This window comes from Phaethon lepturus, unplaced genomic scaffold (genome assembly GCF_000687285.1).
Source record: "Phaethon lepturus isolate BGI_N335 unplaced genomic scaffold, ASM68728v1 scaffold14350, whole genome shotgun sequence".
NCBI lineage: Eukaryota > Metazoa > Chordata > Aves > Phaethontiformes > Phaethontidae > Phaethon > Phaethon lepturus.
The window spans coordinates 636-21,046 of NW_010512738.1; the positions used below are offsets into that span (position 1 = coordinate 636).

Here is a 20,411-nt window from a genome sequence, read left to right on the forward strand (position 1 = left end):
GAAGGACAGCGTAGGTGATCCAGTGTTATCCATTTGTAAGGAGAGCCTGAAAAATCCCCAGTCACTTTGAAATTATGGGCAGGCAGAGCTACACAAACGCAGCAGCCTTTGGGCTGGCAGACAGCAGCAGTTGGTTGGTTGCCCATCTACAGAAAAGGAGATACTACTGACTGAGGCAGGGAAGGCAATCTCAGCTCTAACTGATCCTTTCAGTGCCAAGAATATGGGACTTTATGGAAAACAATTCGTCTAAGCCATTTATCAGTTGTTTAGTTTCCTTATTCGTAAGGGGTTGCTCCCTCAGCAGAGCTTTATAGAGAGGAATAGAAATAGACTGAAGTTATTTTGTATACTTCTCAGGATGTAGCGGGTCATGATGAATCGTACATTCATAGAGTTATCAATTAAGTTGAGAAGAGGAACAAAGCAATAGATTCCAGCTGTGCATTCAATCTGATGTGAGCTGTAATTTATTCTTACAGCTTCAAACTGCACACACAAACAAGAAGAGATATGATGTTCTTTTGCAGCAGCAAGGTAATGGCACAGAACTTCAAAGGCTGAAAAACTTCATACTACTGAAAAAGTATGTTTACTGGTGAAACATTTGTTTTCTGGTTTATACTATTATAAAGATTCCTGTAAAGGAAGGAGGAAGCACACTTTGTCAGATATTTCCTTTTTATGTAGAAATTTTCTTTGCCTTATCCTCTGCCCTATCCTACTGCAGCAATCACTGACAGCTCCAAAGCTGGCTGCTGTTCACAAGGAAAAGGCACTAAGTGGATTTTTTCCAGCATCCAGATCTCCTAACCCTTCCTTGGGAGCACACGCAGCTGCCTATTGCAGTTAGCATAAAGCTATGATGGGGCAGGAAGAGAGGGCAGTTCAGGAAAAGGGAAGAAAAAACAGTGCGGTTACGTACCAGTCACTGTTCACAGAGCATCGCACCCTTCAGCAACACCTTAAGCTACGGATGTGGAGATGAACAACTGAATAACTGAGTGGCCCCAGTTAGGTAGAAGTAAAGAGAACAACAAAAATGTAGTCACTGTTCTGTGACTGTTCTGGTGTCCTCAGACTCATGTCTCTCACGTGCATGCTGACAAGGTCAGGTAAGCACTACTTTTTCAAAGAGAAGAGGTAAAGCATGGACTGCGGAAGCGTAATTTCCTCCTCATGGGCCTAAGGCTTGATTTGTGAAAAGCAATTTAACAGTAAATTATGAGCACAACATCAATAAGTACACAGTCCTTCATCTTTCAGAGAGGCTTATGGGAAGTGATGCCAATGAAAGCCTGTCATCTTGGTGGCATGTACCCCCCCAAAACAACTTCCCAAAGGACTGAACTATAGTAATTTCTGGTTCCCTTGTGTGAATTCAAGGCATCTGAGATGAGAACAACTCCTTCTAACCAAGTAATTGTCCTGTTTCTCTAATTCTGTCTTTTTTAGTACCACATCTGTTCTATTCCCCATAAGACAAAAAGGACTTTATTCCCACGATCTGGTGCAATTTATGGTTGTGAGAAAAACTGTAGTATATTTTACATAAGAGAATAAACTGTTTATTATTAGCTCCCACAAACTGGAATGTGATTTAATAAAATTCTAGTAATTTTGTTTAGCTGTAAAACATGTAGATGAGAAGCACATCTAAAGGGCAAATGAAGCAAGAATCAATTTTTTACAAATTAAACAGTTTTGTACAATTACCTGTCTCATGCATTTCAGTTTCTCTTTGAGTGTAAAAGCAGCTCTTGATGGGAAACTTTCTTCAAGTCTTATGTGAAAACATAATAACCTCAAGCCTCATGCCAATAGTGACAATGTCCTCCAGCTCCCTCAACTGGAAGAAGACATCTGCATGAAAGAGATCTCCTGAGGGAAAAACAGGAATAAAAGCTACCATGGTTTTGGGACTAGTGAAAGTGCTAAAAGGAGCAGGGATGTCAACTTTTGGTTATCCCACACAATTTGTATATTCCAAAATGCAAATAAAGGAGGGAGATTCTCAGTGTCTTTCAGAGGGACGCACACTTACTCTCCAAGAAAATGCTTTTGGATTTCTGCAGCTATTTTCTGTGGTTATCAAGAATGGCTAATACAGCAGTGGCAATCGGCAGGAGGGCCAGTATTTTATTTTTTCAGGAAAACAGTGCAAATCAGTATAATGAACACTCAGCGGTTCTACAGAATATTCTAAAATATAGAGACATCTTTGGTGTCTTATATTATAAAAGTAATTATCAGAACAAAAAAAATGCACATGCTGAGGAGTGTTACATTTATTCTCTTGAAATGTGTTGATCGCTGCTACATACAAGATTTACAGGTAAATGGCAAATAACTGGTTTTGTAATCGTACATCCAAAATAAGGGGTCCTCAAGATTGGCAGATCTTTCAGAAAATTGTAATTGGGATCTGATTCTTCCTTCTCCCCACCCTCAAATTTGCTTCTATCTAGGGTTGTTCTTAAAGATACAGTTTTGTGAGTACCAGAGAAGCAGTAATTTCTAGCTCGAGTTTGTTGATACACAGAGCTCACCCTGCCAGGACACTTGCATGCATTCAGAAGGTTGGAAACTCAGATGTGGTAGGCAGTCAGGAGAGACTGGGTCACTGTAATAGCCTGATTACAGTGCATTCCAGATGCTATTTGACTGAGCTTTTCGAAGCCATCATCCTATGCTACTTCTTTCAGTGTCCCTGCTGCTGCCTGCACAGTGAAGGCTGCAATGGAAATCTGCCTCTTTACTTCTTCCCAGGCTCCACGCTGATCTGCTTTGCTTTCAATATCAAACATGGCATCATACATCCCCGGGAAAGACTCTCCAACATACTTGTTGTGACGGCTTGGAGCAAAGATGACATGTCTGTGGGGAAAGAAGGAAAAAAAAGAAGTAGGTGTACTAAATAAAAGTAGCCATTAACAGTGTGTGTGTTCATCATAGGGAACTGTATGTGTGCTACATACAGCAGCTATGAATCCTGTGAAGATCAGAACTTACTAAATACACAGGAAATCTAGCTGGACCTGTCTTAAAAGGACAGGAGGAAGCAGACCCAAGGGCAAAAACTATGGGAAAAAGCACAGATTTAGGACAGGTAACCTTCTCCTTTGGAAGAGATGGTGCATTTGTCTATTCAGGAATGAAATTCTGTTAATTTTTTTTTTTTTTAAATGGGAGCTCAACAAAACTTCTTGAACTAATGTGTCAGTCCAGAACAGGGAATAAAACTAGTTATAGGAGTACAATGAAAAGATGTGGAATAGAAACCTCAAAAAATAACTAAGCAATTGAATAAGGGTGAGCAGATCTGGGAAAGGAATGTGAAGAGGGGAAAAATCTATGGGACGATTCTTGAGAAGAGCAGGAGTTCTTCAGGGAAGTGTTTATATTAGAATAGAACTGGGCAAAAGTGTCAATTTTATTTGTTGATGGGGTTTTTTTCTTAAATAATGAATAGCTGCAGGTCTGCTTTTAAAGTGATTTTGTTCACGTGAATCTTAGAGTCATTTAGGTTGGAAAAGAACTTTAAGATCATTGAGTCCAGCTGTACACCTAACACTGCAAAGTCCACCAGTATGTGAAGTATAAAAGCACATTTGTAGCATGTGAAAGAGGCCTCCCAAATAAAAATAAACACTAAAACTACAATAATAAATGCAAGCAAGTAAAAAAAAATACAGATGGCTCTAAATGATACATAACACCCAACAAGAAGGACTGCAGAAAGCAACCATTTAATTCTTCCAAAAGTGTGAACAACAGGTTATCCTAGGAGGATGTAAGTATGATTCTCTGTTCTACCTGGGGACTTCTGGCTTGATGGGAAAGCCATAAATGTGCGCTCGCTGCCCAGAAGGCCAACTGTATCCTTGGCTGCATCCAAAGCCATGTGGCCAGCAGGGCGAGGGAGGGGATTCTGCCCCTCTGCCCCACTCTGGGGAGACCCCCCTGCAGTGCTGCGTCCAGCTGTGGAGCCCTCGGCACAGGAGAGACATGGACCTGTTGGAGCGGGGCCAGAGGAGGCCACAAAAATGATCAGAGGGCTGGAACAGCTCTGCTGTGAAGCCAGGCTGAGAGAGTTGGGGTTGTTCATCCTGGAGAAGAGAAGGCTCCGGGGAGACCTTCTTGCAGCCTGCCGGGACTTAAAGGGGGCTTCTAAGAAAGATGGGGACAGACTTTTTAGCAGGGCCTGCAGCAATAGGACAAGGAATAACAGTTTTAAACTAAAAGAGGGCAGATTTAGACTGCCTAATAAGGAATAAATTATTTTAACAATGAGGGTGGTGAACCACTGGCCCAGGTTGCCCAGCGAGGTGGTAGATGCCCCATCCCTGGAACCATTCCAGGTCAGGTTGGACGTGGCTCTGAGCAACCTGATCTAGTTGAAGATGTCTCTGCTCATTTTAGAGGGGTTGGACTAGATGACCTTTAAAGGTCCCTTCCAACCCAAACTATTCTATGATTCTATGAAAAGGGGAATACTGAGAGCAAAGTGAGATAGGCACACACCTGACACTGGAAGCTAGCTTCTTGTCAAGTGTTACTAATAAATGCACTGGGTTTCTATAAGGGTATTGTGGTCCTCCAAACCGTCTGTCTCCAGGCCCGTGTGCTTGTAGAAAGGATACTTCAAGAATAACTAGTTAATGATTTAAGCTAATAGGAGCATCTGCAGAAGCAGCCAAAGCTGGCACAGATGGGACTCCGCAGCACAGCCCATGTGCCTTTACCTATCCTGTGCTCAAAGGTCACTCTCTCCAAGCTCTCACTTCTGGAATTCTCTCTTCACCTGACCTTCACAACACATCTGTTCTCAACCTCTTCCCCCTTTTACTCTACCCTCGTTTCTCCTTTCTTTCCATAAAGTTGATTCTCCACTCAGTCCTCACGTTGTACAGGTTCAAAAGAGCAAGTGGTAAATGAAGTAACACTATACACCTGCAAATAAAAGTCACAGAATACGATGGCTAACAAAAAGAAAGTTCTAGACCCAAGAAGAGGAATTAGGCACCACATGACTGGTGCAGCCAAGGAGTTCTCCTTGGGGGTTATAAACAAAGTCTGCTACTCACTGGATTGTATCTAAAGCAATCTGTTGAGCTGTAATTCCTGTACGAGGCCTATACAGCAGTTCAACTGACCAGTCAGTTAGGGTGGGATTCACCTGCAAAAATACAGTACCTTAGACAGCTGGTCAAAAAACCTGTTGCCTCACCTGTAAAACTTCCTTCCTGGTAAGCCAAGAGGATCAATGAAAGCTCTTTCTATAAACATCAGCTGATCGTTCATGATTCGCACTGCAATTGGACTGCAGAAAATGGAGACAGAAACATTTCATACCATGAGGAAACATGACTTCCCAGTTTCGTTTAAACACTTTTTCTCTTCTTTGGACAGAAAAAAATTGGCAAAGGTGGCCTACAGTGTGCAAAAAGATGAGGTTTTGCAAATGGAGATATTCAATATGTGTTATTGTATTAGGACTTCTGTGTTAGAAAACTCAACTACAAGATTTCACACAATGCAAAATAAAGTGGGAGACTTTCTGAGAGTTTCTGATACTTGTTTAGTATTAAATGATGCTAGAAAGATCCCACGTAACAGCAGGGAGAGGAAGTCTGAGATTTAGGTCAAGATGAAGATAGCTAGTGTTTGGTGTCCACCCATAAGCCAAGTGTCTCCCATAAGCCAAGTGTCCAAAGTCCTGCTCTAATCTATACATTAACATAGGAAGGATGGGATTCAGTTGCCTAAACACAACTATCTGGTACCGTACGAGCTGCCTAGGAGCACCTGGCCTCCAGCCACTGCAATCAGAGGGCACGGGAGTCCTATTGGGCCCTTAGGTTTGCAAGCATCATACAGATAGCTTAGATACCCTGACACATCATCCTGTCTCCCTGAGGTGTGCTGAAAGTACAAATTCTGGCATCACCTACAACACTCAAATGCAGGTGTCTAAAGAGAGAGCCCAGTTCAACTTTAACTTTCACTGCTACCTGCCTTTCCATGTATTACAATAATCTTAATGACAAGCTGATACTAGTAATAAGCTCTACAGCTGATACTATTCATCATGGGAAGCAGAATTCATCTTAGCAGATATTGCCTGTCTCAGAGTTCAAGGGCTCTAATCTACACTACCATATATATATATATATATAAAAAAAAAATAGGGTTTTTTTTCAGACTTACTCTTTCTTGTCGACTTTTTCAAGTCTCTTGTGAAATTCAGCAGCAGCCTTTGAGAAATTCACCACAGCAGAAAAAAGAGGATCTAGAAAAGGAAGGAGTTTGTGAACAACTTCAGAATAACTGCTGAGGCCAATATACCTTTCAGTTGCCCAGTGGGAGAAAAACTGATATAATTGCGTTAGTTTCCCTAGTGCAGACTAAAGAGCTGCACTACTAGCAGTAATAGACAAAGACCTTGTGCAACAAAACCAAGAGTAAAGCAGAATGCTTGATAAGGCTTTCACAAGTATACATTTTCCCTCTGCCTGACAAGGAAAAGACTGACTGGCATTGCAACCAGAGAACTCTGCAATTTCCTTTTTAACAAAGGGATGCATTGCAGCATTTAGGTATAAAAAGTCTGACTTACATCAAAAATACCAGCTCTTCCAGCAGGCCATGGAAGGACAGCAGGATTTCCCTCTTGGAACATTATGTCTTACTCATAACAGAAGAGTGTGATATGTGTATCAAATAGTATTAGGTTAGGTGTAAAAGATGCAACCGTCATGGAACACAGTGATAGACAAGGCACGTTGACGTCACCGAGTCCCGTGCTCGCTCCACACGTGCAGGAGATGCAGCGTAGGAGGTGTCTCTGCCATGACCCTGCATGCCATCCCACAGTGCTGCTACTCAAGCCCCAGGGTTTTCCCTGTTTTGCCTGACTATGTGCAGGCGCACTGGCAGGTAAGTCTGTTGTTCTTTCCTTCTCTGTCCCTGGCACTATGTCCAAGCCATGTGGAATAACTTAGCTAGAGATGCAGCAGGCCTTTCTTTTAATGACAATACCAGCTGTGATGATTTTCCTGTGGAAGGGTCTGTTTAATAGAGACCTAGGAAAAGTATGAATTTATACACCTAATTTTTGTAGAATAAGTAAAAGGTGGATGTTACGAGGAGAAGAACTTCTGGCCTTACCAAAATTCAACTCAATTACCAAGAAGGAAGATTTACAACTTGTACATTTTGCCCACAAGTTTCATAAAACTTTAGATAAGCCTGAGTATCCTCTCTTTGATCGTACAGGAATAGGGGGTATGAGATTAGGTCATCTCCTAAATCCAGTCCTCTGTTGGCAACTATGCCCCTTCACTGTTTACAAATTTATCACGCTATTTCAGTGTGATAGGCTTTCTGTTTCCAGGACTCTTATTGAAAGCTGTTCTGCAGTCTCGTTTGCTCTTCTATTTCTATCAAACTCTTTTATTTATCACCAGCCTACATTTGCTTGTTCTTGTATTAAAATTTTTGTGTCGTTTACATAACTAGAGGCACAGATTTTATGTATGCAGCCTGTTTACAGACTGCAGGTGAGACTCCACGCTTGCACACAACCATGGCAATAGTTATTAGTTTGCCAGAGGAGAGAGTTCTGCGCTGCTGACATCATGGCTATATTGTGGCAGCAGATTGTATTACAGAAGCAGTAGGAGGGGATTTAAGAGAAAAAAAGAAAGGTCATCTGAAAATATGTAAGAGAATTTGTGCTCATGTTCACTAGCTATTCAATGCTGTCAGTGCTGTTTATTTTAGAAAATATCACATTTCTTTTTTTTCCTCCTGAAAACCTTAGTCCCTGATAGCATATGACTACAAGTACATATTTCATGAAAAAAAGGTTTCCAGCCTTCATTGTTGCAGAGGAACAGCTGAAATGTGAATCCAAAGGTAAATAAAAATCTTAATCTATTATTTTGAAGGACAATTACATGATTTATTCAGGCTTAATTAACAATTTTCTGACATTCAGTGTTGTCAACAGGCAATTCTATGAAAACGATAAGTGAAGTGAATTTTAATTTTCACATTATTGTAAAAACTGCCTATATATTTTAATGCACTCTAGTGCAACAGGATAAACACAAATTAAAGATTTATTCAAGAAATAATTTTAAACTGATGAGGCATTAGAGAAGAGCCATGAAAATAATGAAAAACTGAAAAACATGCCTTGTAAAAAACTGGTCAAAAAGTGACACATCTTTAAAGTTGTTAAGCAGAGGGTTAAGTGATGTTTGGGGGGGAAAAAGCTTAAAAAAATGTTTCCTCTAGAATCTAGGAGCAAAAATAGATGTATTGGTCAGATAGTAGTTGTCCTGGTTTCAGCTGAGATAGAGTTAATTCTCTTCCTAGTAGCTGGTACAGTGCTGTGGTTTGGGTTTGGGATGAGAACAACATTGATAACACACTGATGGTTTCAGTTGTTGCCGAGCAGTCAAGGACTGTCCAGCTTCTCGTGCTCTGCTCTGCCAGTGGGGAGGCTGGGGGTGCATGGGGAGCCGGGAGGGGACACAGCCAGGACAGCTGACCCAGGCTGAACGAGGGGTTATTCCATACCATATGATGTCATGCTCGGTATATAAAGCTGGGGGACTTGGCCAGGAAGAGCTGCTGCTCAGGAACTGGCTGGGCATCGGTCGTCGGGTGGTGAGCAATTGCATTGTGCATCAGTTATTTTGTATATTCTTTTATCATTATTAATTTTTTCCCCTTCCTTTTCTGTCCTACTAAACTGTCTTTATCTCAACCTACAAATTTTACTCTTTTTTTTTATCCTATTCTCTCCCCCATCCCACTGGCAGGGACTGGGGAGTGAGTGAACAGCTGTGTGGAGTTTAGCTGCCTGCAAGGTTAAACCACAACAGTAGTTTGGGCAACTTCTATCTGAAATGAGAAAGAAACTCAAACAATGAAAATAAATTATTTAACAGAAATGTTGGTGGATGTTCTACTACTGCAAAAAGAAATTCTAGATTTGATGTTTCCGTACAAGATATGCTACAGTAAACACAAGAACCTTTTGTATTAAATCCTTGTATTATGCAAAATCTTAGACCAGATGATCCACCACACAAGGCTTCCTCTGTCTCACATGGCCTTTTTACAAAAAAAGGGTGTCTTTTCAAAATAGTCAAGAATTTTTTACCTAAGCCGTTAACTGAAGTTATGTAATTTTTTTCCCCCAAATAAGGATTCCATTTGAGTTACTTTTAATGTTTCACACAACCCAAAAGAATACTGCATGTTCAAAAGGCTTGTGTATGTCTCTAAACCCTGGGTTCATCAGATACCAGGTTGTTTAGGACTGACTGACAATCCTCCTTGGTACAGAAACATGAGGGATAAATGAAGCAAAATGAGAGAAAGAAAGATGAGAGAGAGAGAGAGAAAGAAAATTACTATTGAAGCTATCCTAGCCTGCTATCATGAGAACTCTGCTGCTTTCTATCTGTTTTATGTGCTTCATGGCAATGTGTTCAAGAGCTCAGCAAATGGATGTTTTTATGCAGAAGAGTGAAAGTGATTCTCTTGCCTAAAAGTGGTATCCAGGCACTGAGACAGATGGTAAGCAGGTTTCCCAAGGTCAGATGAAGTCTTTGGCTGAGGAGGAATGGTCACCTGTGTCTCCCAAGTTCCAGGCAGTTGCCATAAATGCTTAACTTGTCTTTTTTTAAGGAAGAAAGTGAGAAGCAGGCTGATACTGTCTCTTTGTGCTGCATTCGATTGTGGTCCATGACTGTGCGTGAGCACTGCAATAATGCCCAAAATTAGTAGTATGCATGAAAATTATTATAGTCCTCTCATCTATAACCCTCACATCTGTAATGTGTTAAAACCGTATGTTTAGGGGGAAAAAAAAGCGGTTCTTTATTATGATGGCAGAGTTGAAACGGGAAAGTAAAGAATTCCATTTCAGAGCTATAACAGATATATCCTGTCCTTGCATAATCCTAATTAATGCACTTCACAAATACTGTTGTGGCCATTACTCACCAAATGATACTTTGTAAATTTTCAGCTGTTCTTCATGTTTCTTGGCCAACGTATAAATTCTATTGCTATATCCTTCTAAGGCATCTCCATAATCTCTACAGTCGAATGGAATGACCTGGGAATCCGCAAGTTCATAAACCAGCTTGCCTCGCAACTGGGCAATTGTTAGCTGTTTCTTGAAGGTAGGGTCATAAAATTTTTCCACTAACTCAAAGGTCTCATACACAGTGTGATAAACAGGATAATTGCTGAATTTATCTGCTTTCTGAAAAAGAGCAAAGCAAATTTGTCAGTGCCCAGTATTCTAACTGCAGTCAAGGGATGTATTGATCACTTAACGACTATGCTGTTTTACACGGTTTCCATATCAAAAAAGCTATTTGCTACCAAACACCATTTACTACCCTTCCATTTTTGTGTGCTCATTTTAAGAAACTAAAACAACCTGAATCCATGGACGGTTGCACAAGATTAAGGGAGCAGGCTTCCTTCTCTCTATCTGCACAGACCTGCCTTCAGTTCCATTGTTCAGAGATTGCCTTCACTGAAAGTGAAAGCAGCTTGGGGTGTTGGATAGCAGAAGTCCTTGATCACGGCCCCTTTTTATCTTGTGTAGTTATTTCTGAACACCATCAAGGAAGATTTGTATATTAAGGGGCCTACTAATAGTATGGTGGAATGAAATACACACCTCTAATCACATTCTATAAATACCTCTCTGTGTACTGGACAGCCTATAGAATCCACACATCACTGTAACATGTTTTATTCCCCAAACATTTAGGTTTCTTGCTAAATTAAGAAATGGCACTGATATACATACCAGTCAAAGATTCTTTGAAGTTTTTTTTATTAATTATGAATAAATGCTTTTTAAAAATGACTGCGCAGCACTATCAAACTTCTTCAAGCAATCTGGAAGACTGACTTACCCTATTCTTGGTATAACGGACTCTGCCTGATGCAATTCCCAGTCGCTGAAAGTAAGCTTCAAAATCACTGCCTGATCCCAGTTTGTTTATTCTACAAGTAGAAAAGACAACATCTTAGTGACAGCACTTACTTTATAATATGGTAGTAATTTATACAAAATGCAGATTTTTCAAAGAAATGGAGGTCAGTTCTTCATCAGGGACACTCGTAAGATCAGATACTAGATGAGTAGCAAGCTTAATTACTCTAACTGATTTTATTCCACCACAGTAATTCAGTATCCAATATTGCTAGGAAGATCTTTTAAAGGTAGCAATCCTGATTATGATGCTCACCACATTTAAAAAAAAAAATGTACACATTATGCACGAGAGCCATCAAATTGTATCAGACATGTCTCTGTAATCTTGAAACATTAATCATCTATTTCCAAACCAATATGAGTTGGGCACCAATATATGTAAAGACAGATGTGTTTATATACTTAGCATATTCCACAGTAGAAGCAAGCTGATAAATTCCACTGCAGAAGACACCATTTAGCATTTGTTACTTACAAGTCAATATTGCCATCTGCTGGGTAGGTGTGGCAAGACAGAGGAAAAGAAAATACACATAGATGTAATACTCTAGGTATTTTCAAATTTTTGTTGAAGTTTTATATTAAATTTTAGGTTTATCTGTCTAGCCTTATGAATAATTGGTGCTTCCCAGCTGAAAAACAAAAAAGTTTCTTGTGTTTCAGCTAAAGTTCTTCTGTTAGTATAAATTTCTGCAAGGAACTATTTGTATCAACTGAGAAAGATAATATCTGGTAGTTTTTTCAGAAGGAAGAAATCTCAGTGAGTCTAATGAATTTAGAAACTCATCTTACCAGGGCATGAAAGACAGGGTTATACACGCAGAACATTTTGGTCAAGTGACACAAAGGGACAGTTCTATTTACCTTACATGAGTAGTGCCACATTGTAAATAAGATTTAGTCCCGTGAGTCACAGGTTCAAAGAGTGTTTTGGAGTTTTAATATCTTCAGATATAGGTTTGTAATGTATTACATTTACATGCATTGTATAAATAAAGAATAAGTATCATAAGAGCTTTTTAATTACCATTCTAGGCATTTTCTGTCAACTGAGCATTGCCTTATCTTAATTTTTATATTATCTCATCTAGTAGGATGACTAAACTATATTCTGAACCCTTTCCCCACCCTGGTCTTTTTTGATTACTTTCCAAATACATTTTCTACTAATAAAAGGCCTTTAAAAAGTGTGAAGTTTCATTTTATAGCAGGCATAGTAATCACCATCATTAAAAAAAAGTAATAAAATTTTATTTTACTTTAAAAGATATTGCTAGAGAGTCACCTTGTACTAAAAGGTTTTGTATTGCTATCATCAACAGCACATCTTGAAAAATTCTGGAGAGTAGCCATGCTATGATATGATGAAAATATTGTGAAAGAGAAAACAGATTAACAACTTACCTGGGATAGCTGTTATTTTCAGGTGCAGGATCTTTCTCAAGCCAACTCTCATAAAGCGACTTATTTTCATAACCTTCATCAGGGCTTACAATCTGAAGAGGAAAGTATTATAATTTCATTGGAAGTACCCCTAACTCAGTTCATTATCAAAGGAGACCTTCACAGCTATCTATCTGCACCATTCTTAATCAACAGCATTGCTGCATGCAGGGAAGTACACATACAATATTTACATTTGTTCCATGCATTTATGGATGCCAACCATGAAAAACATCTCACAGGCACTAGTGGGGAAGAGCAAGTTAGAGGATCAAGGACACTAGCTGGACCTCATACACTCCTGGAGGAAGTGGGTCCCGGGGATTTCTGGGACTTCTTACCACCTTATTATAGCACTGTGTATGTACACACACACCAGCATATATAACACTATGGAGCTCCTCCAGCAGCCAGGATGTCCCAGCTGCTTTCCTTTCAGCAGGCAAGGGGAGATAACAGCCCTAACCCTGCGGAGGTTTGCCCAGCACAGCAGCAGTATTCTCTCAACAGGCTGAGCCTGAAATTTGACTGTTTTTTCTATGGGAAGAATACAGATGAATTGTCCTAGAAGGAAGAGTCAAAACCAGTCATTAACTACATTACAGCAATGCCAAGGGGACTCCACCAAGACTGGAGCATCATTGTGCAAGACACTGTATATACAAATGTAGGTTCTACCCTTATCTTAAAAAAACCTGAAAAGCTATGTAACCAGGATGGAAAAAGTATTAGTACAGCCATCATACAGCCAGGAAAACTATGAAAGATTATAAAATTAGTTGATCAAAGCTCTTAGAAAATCCACGGCAGAGGTAAAAATAAATCAAGTCTCTGGCTGTGGTCTCCATCTACACCTAAACAATCTTTAATAAACATGGTCCTTTAAATATCACACTGGTTATGATGTTCAGAGGATTGGTATTTTTAGGGTTTTTTTCCAAAACACAAAGCATAAATGTTCATGTCCCCAGTATTGTTGAGACTTAAATTCTGCATTGAAAAAATATACGGACTCCAAATTGAAAATCCAGAGAGTTCTGACCTCTAAGGTTATGTCAGCAGCTAGCAGAAAAACAACAACTTTGTGAAGTAACTGCTTGGCTGCTGTCATTTTCAGGGCACTTTGGTCAAGTTCTGGGGCTAAATTGAAAATGGCACATTAATAAGAGCAAGCTGAACTCTGTCATATGGGAGTAAAAGTACTCCATGCTTTGGCAGAGATGTTATTCTGACAGCTCTGGTCATGTAAAAACCATCAACCAGCTTTTTCATACAACACAGAGAGCCTAGTAAAACACACTGTTTGCCCTGACAGATCCAAATCTAGAATCAACATAAGCTCACTGCTACCTCAAGGGAAGATGCAGAGTTCTTTAAATATAAATACAATATAAGACATGATGATCAGAACAGGGGAATTGGAGTTGGACTATCGCAGATGCTGGCTGGTGGTGACCAATTGTCTAAAGCCTAACAGTAGAGCAAGACCAAAAAAGACTTTCAACAGCTAGATGTCCCATCTGTGTGCTGAGGACCACAATGTAGAACTCCTTGAAAGATGACACTTCATGTGTACACTGCATATTTTGGTGAGAAGTGGCTCAGTAAAACACAGGAAGAGCAAAGAAATCTTGGGATGTTGGATAGTTGGATGTTGGACTCTTTAATATGAACAGAACTTTCTTTTGGACATAATCACCCACATCTACACTAATATTCTTTCACATACTGGGCTTTCTGAATGAAATTCAATCCCATGCAAAAGCCTAATGGAAAGCATAGGGAACGTTTTGGTCCCATTTATGCTGTTTCCAAGAATTAACTAGGACTCCTGAGGTGCAGAGGACTTCTCGCTATTCCTATTCAAGAAACTAACAACCAGGATATGCAAAGACTTAACGGGTTGAGGCTTTGATGTGTACATGTGTTTTCCCAATGCTATCCAAAGCCAAATGCATTGCAGTTGAAATAGCAAAACTAAGGATATAATCACTCTGCCTTAGTCCTAGCCCTTACAGAAATCAGGCTTTTTTTTCAGACTAGTAGAAAAGACACAGTTGGTCAGCAAAGGTACAGATTGTAGTCTTTGGTTATCTTTATAAGAAGCTACCTAAATGCAAGTGAATTAAAAAAAGAAAAGAAAATTAAGCAGATCCCCCTGCAAAAAAAAGCTTCCCTGTTCTAGCTGTTGCTTTAGTTTCTCTCCCTCTTTTGCTAGTGCAATTCACTGGAAATCTTACAGACATGGAGAACGAAGATGTTTGAACCCTTAAATTAATTTTTTTCTGTGATGTTAGAAGCAGTGAGCCAAGTAAAAGATGTGCCACATTTCTACAGGGTCTATCAGTCATCTGCATACATGTTTCTATGCCAACAAAAGTGGTGTCCTAGCTAGAAGTGGTCCTTCAGCAAACACCCTTTGGTATCCCTGACTTCCCTCCAGGAGTCCATCAAAGCATCTTTTTCCTTGGGAAAACTCCAACAATCTCTATGAAGGATCTTACAGAAAAGTTGAAAAGAGCATAAGTGTTCTAGAGAATGGTTTCACAGCCTGTGATGTATTGATCACTGGAGGTCAGTGGTGGCTCATCAACACTAGTAAATAAAAGATGGTTTGGAAATGAAAACTAAAATGTTGAATCACTGTAAAAATTGAACCATGATTTCATTTTTCAAAAAGATGAGAGGCGGCCCCATGTTTAGCAGTAAAAAAAGAGGAAAACACTCCTCTAGAAAAATGTGACAAGGAGTGTCTCAAATTGATTTAGAGAGACAGTGCGAAAAAGAAGGTGAAAAAAGGATTGCAGATGAGATTCTTTGGACAGAGACAATATGATAAAACTGGGGAAATTGCTCTTCAACTGTGTATAGCAAGCAGAGAACAGCAGAGATTGAGAATGTTGTTGCAGAATCCTGCTCTGTGGAACAACAGAAAACAAAAAGTAGTTGTGGGTTTTGTCTATAACAAGCTAACAAGAAAAAACATCTAAGATGTTCCAACAGTGGCTTTAAGGAGCTCAAGGAATAGTGAGACTTTTCACTGACAACTCACTACCATAAGATAATTCCCTTTACAAATGGCGTGAGGAAGACTATGGATGAATATAAAGTACTTCTAGGGGATTTTTAGCAGGGAGACAGCATAGATTTATGGAATAGTTTTCAGGTTTTCTATTGTTTACATTATGCTTCTACTGTTAAAAGCTTAAATAACATTGAATCAGAAAATTTTGAAAAAATCCCAGTCTCAAGTACTTCATATGGTACTTCAATGGAATTTTTCTATTCAAACCCAGCATTAATTGAATAGTTGACTTAAGATCAAAAGTGAGGTACTATTTTTAGCCCAGAGCATTTTTTTACTTGTTTATCTTTTGCAGAAAAACATATCCCTGGGTAAGTGGCTTGCTGCAGACAGAAAGTAATTTATTTTATCCAGGGCCCTCCAGCACTAGGGATGTAGGAATTTTTAGAGGTGAAACGGAACGCCCTTCAGTGTGCAAAGTGTCACAGCTAAGGCTTGAACAAGCACAGCTTCTTCCCCAGCAAGGACGAAAGAGTAAGAAAGAGTTGATAAGAAAATAAAATGTAGAAAAGGAAAACATTAGAATAGCATAGATAAACCACCCCATATTAACACCATGGCATTTCCAGTGTTAAAAGAAAGTGTACTTCATTTGAAAATAACTCAGGATGAATGCACCTATTGGGGTGCGAGACTAGTAGCAAAAGTCATCCTACCAACTGCTGTTACAGTGCAGGTTTTTACACAGGACCAAGTCACTTGGGTTCCCTTAATATCAGGGGAGAAAAATCGTTTAAGAGTTCTGTATGTACAAGAGTAGACAACCACATCTGGTCAAATGAATCTCATCCTAAAGGTTCCTATTTCTGCCCATTGCCTTTAAAGGGAGCCTACATTGCTTATGTCAGAGAGAGATGTTTTCTGTTGAGATGAATCCAGATCTGAAGATAGTGACAATGGCTCATGCTAGGTGCCTAATCTGGTTAACTCCTCACATGGCCAATGAAGTTTCATGCTTTAATGGACCATAATCTTTCAGCCTTATGATAATTCATCCTGAGGGATGAAAGCAAAGGAGACATGATTAGACGACTTGTAATCATGCAAATCCATATATCTGGCCTGTTACAAAACCCGCTCAAGCCTTCAATATTTATCACAGTATGTCAGGGGCTCAGTGAGATATGGAGGAGATTCAAGGGGAACAGACAGGAGAAAATGGTAGCCAGCCAAAGTGAAAATGAATAGATTCTCTTTTGCACATGAAATGGAAATTTAAAATGCAATTTATTTCCTTGAATGTTTATCATTTTAGAGAATTGATCTTGCTCAAGTGTTTTATTATCTTGGGTTTATTATCTTGGTTTTATTATTATTATTTTTACTATATATTACAAATAATATTCCACTTCTGTCAGTGAAACATTTCAACCTTTCTAAGAATACTGAGGAACCTGATGAGATATTTTGCTATTGATTTTGGAGGGATCAAGATTCTTCCAGCACAGAGATAAGATAAATCCAATATTATTCAATAATGCAATTTTATCGAATAAACTTGCCGTTTTACTTTCTTAGAAAGTCACAAATAATAGACACTCTGATTTCGTACCTCTTTTGTCAGATTATACACCAATTTGTAGAGAAGAGGGGTGCAGTCAACTCTTAACGTGTAGTTACCTGAAAATGAAACAAAGACTTGGAAATTTTCCCTTCACGTTCCAGTGGAATTATCTTCTTAGTGAATTAAACCCTGCACTCCTTCCGTAGGCAAAATTCTTGACTCCAAGTCAAGAATTTAGATCTTGCCTCAGAATATCTACAGAAATAGACTACTTGATGACATTGTATAAGCGACTGCTACTACATGACAATGATGCATGGGTTATGGTATATACACAGCAATGTAATTAAGCCTCCCCATAGTTCTAAAATATGCCCAACGATCCCTCGTTAGCTACAAGCCCTTTCCACTCCTAAGCTCCTTGAAGCTTTTGTTAAGCAGAAGGCAACGGTAATATCCTACTTTTTGTAGGATGTTAAAAATAAAGTTAGTACATTCAGGAACTGTGCAGGAGGAAAGACATATTCCCTGGAAGATGTTTTAAGTCTTTCAATGCAGCTGCATCTTCTCTTATTATAAAGAGGACTTTTTCAATCTTTTTGCAGACCATATCTGAAAGACAGGTCATATTCTGAGTAAGAGACTTGCAAGACATTTGGCATTTTATATTTCAGAAGTATGTGTCACCCAAATAGGATGCAGAGTAATGTTTTCATCTACTGTCTCCTAAACCTCCCATTTTACCACCACGCTGTGGCTTCTACATTTTACACCCATGAGGCTTCCACACTGCCTGTGGGCTATGTTGAACTAGGTAAGTATCTCATACCAAAGTTGTCAGTTACAGCAGCCAGAGCCCCATTGAAAAGAAACTATCAATCATCACCACTTCTGAGACAGGCAGGAGCTGGGAAAACACCTCTGCCCTCAAATACAGAAAAACAAAGAGGGGAAGAGGGGTGAAAAAGGCTTGGATATAATAAAACATAAGCTCTCAGGTAACACCGTTATTAGGTTTTGACATAGCTTTAGACCTTTGGGTCATCCTTTGCACAGTGTGTACTTACAAGAGGACTAGACTGACAATTACAGAATACCCCATCATGATGGAATAAATACTAGATAATGCTAATAACGTTTCAAAGGAGAGTCTATATTTGAGAGATGGAAATTAAAGTCACAAAAATGCTCAAAAGGATGACCCACAATTCTTCTTTTTATTGCTAAAGGCCAATGAATAAAAATAATTTGCTGTCCAAAGAGTGGCGTAAAGAAGTGCTGTGGAGAATGTATGATGATAAACAAAATAATCGGCAGAATACATGGATGCTATGGGTCTACAGGGGATTTTAATGTTCAGTCAGGTGAAAGATGTACAAGATACTTAAAACAGTCCACTGAATATGGTGTTCTTTTCCTTATTACATATTTCTTTTCCAGTGGTTTTATTTTCACTTTTTCTTTAATGAATAAAGCATGAGACATATTTGAATAATCAAGATTTGGAAGAAAATTGTTAAGGCAGCGACATGTTGGCTGCAAAACAACTAAAAAATATGTGTTACAGTCCCTGCTGAGAATATGAAGCAGTTGTAAAGCTATTATTTCATTCGTGAGATCTTCTAGGCATGAAATTCTGCTCTACTTCTTACACAGCATGTAGGCTGCATAATCGAAGAAACAGCTCTAACCCTCCCCATACCCCAGCTCCAACTGAGCATTTAGACACTGGGTTTGGCTTTTCTTTCCTTCCAATCCTTTTGTGACAGACAAAATTTTAATCTGACAGGAATAAAAGGAGTTCTTAAATATGCCTGTTGATATCGATTTTATTCACACACAGTAAACCCAAATAAGTTGGGTTTAACATGGGAAGAGCAATGCCCTAAACAACCAAGGTTATGATGCAGGACATCTTCACAGGACTCTGCTGACTATTATTTCAGCACAGACAACAGCAAATGAAGTCCTTTTGTAGTTAAGCTCTGTATAATTTCAGAAGAATTTTGTGATTTAGGTCACAGTCTTTGACCCAAAATTCAAAGTCCAGTTTCTAAGAAGTATTCCTGTATGCCAGATTCTTCTCAGAATCTGAAGTGCATAGTAAATCAGATAATGGTGGATCAGCTTTTTGTGAAACATTCTTCAGTGCTTATTTTTCTAGGACAGCCCTGCCATAATACATAAGTTACTCCCTGCATATCGGCCCTGCTCATAGCAATAAGCAAAGGTAACCACACTGGCGTAAAGCACCAAAATTACTTCCCATCCCCACAAAATGTAAGCCTGAGGTTTCAACACAAATTGTCTTGACATTGTAATAAATTATAGTGTCCCAAAATATTATAATTCCAAAGGAAAAGAAGCTGGAGCTGCAAACAGAACAAGGGACAGTCTGCCATATATTAAAACTGTAGTTGTAAATTAAAGCTAATGCAGTTAAAAGAGAGTTTAACATGCAGAGGGCTCAGTTCATTAGCATAGAATACTAAACTCCTCCAGAGGAGACTTTCTGGACTCCAAACACGTGGGCTGCAGCTCATGGATGATGTTATTTGCAACAAGAGTGCAACATGAGAATGTAAATTGTTCTCTCTCTCCACTTACTTCTGTATGTGCTACACTTATTCTGAACACCACATTACCTATCTTATGTTTGCCAGCTCTGGGTGCAATAAATAATATGCAGTGAACTGTTAAAATTGACATCTGTGAAGTAAGGGGAGTTTAAAAATAAAAGAAATACCTTCTATAGAAGAATCTGTGTTGATGTAAGCAACTGCCCGTTCCTGGAGGATTCTGGCATTTTCCTGGTGTTGTAAAAGTGTAATTATTACTTTCAATTCGTGACATTTAGTCAAGAACATGTTAAGTAAGTCAGTCAAGTCCACTGTTTTTTACAGTATTACCTTTAAGAACCCAGACAGGATAAGTAGCACTATGTACCTTACTAATTATCTTAATGTTTGAGGATGGGTCAATGATCTGGGCGTATGGAATTCAATCCTGCTTTTGGGGACTTAATTTGGAAAATATCCACAAAATGTAGGTGCTGTCTGCTGCATCACAGAGGAGCAAGATGGAACAGGAAAATTACTGAACAGCATTGTAACAGGCAAAATTAAGGTTATAAATGTGTTTAAACTCTGCACTTGCAGTACTTTCTGAACACCCAACATGTGACCCAGAATTCCTCCATGCTTTTAATCTGTAGTTATTCATGCGAGCTCCCAGTACTGAACTCAGTTTTAACACTGATAAACTGGGTATGACTGTCATTTCTACACTATTCCGTTTTAAAAAGGATGAGTCAAAGCACTGACATTTCATATTAAAAT

At 39.1% G+C, this 20,411-nt stretch overlaps 1 protein-coding gene across 1 annotated transcript in view; it reads right to left on the reverse strand.

Annotated features, from left to right (window-relative positions):
- Nucleotides 1-2,687: 2,687 nt before the first annotated feature.
- LOC104621501 (N-acetylated-alpha-linked acidic dipeptidase 2-like) overlaps nucleotides 2,688-20,411 on the reverse strand; it is a 34,589-nt gene continuing 16,865 nt past the window's right edge. The window contains exons 12-19 of the mRNA XM_010288017.1: nucleotides 19,820-19,883; nucleotides 17,122-17,189; nucleotides 12,446-12,537; nucleotides 10,959-11,049; nucleotides 10,027-10,291; nucleotides 6,211-6,292; nucleotides 5,231-5,323; nucleotides 2,688-2,877 (exon numbers count right to left, since the gene is read on the reverse strand). Coding sequence (XP_010286319.1) covers nucleotides 2,688-2,877; nucleotides 5,231-5,323; nucleotides 6,211-6,292; nucleotides 10,027-10,291; nucleotides 10,959-11,049; nucleotides 12,446-12,537; nucleotides 17,122-17,189; nucleotides 19,820-19,883 — 945 coding nt within the window. The remainder of the gene's footprint in view (nucleotides 2,878-5,230; nucleotides 5,324-6,210; nucleotides 6,293-10,026; nucleotides 10,292-10,958; nucleotides 11,050-12,445; nucleotides 12,538-17,121; nucleotides 17,190-19,819; nucleotides 19,884-20,411) is intronic.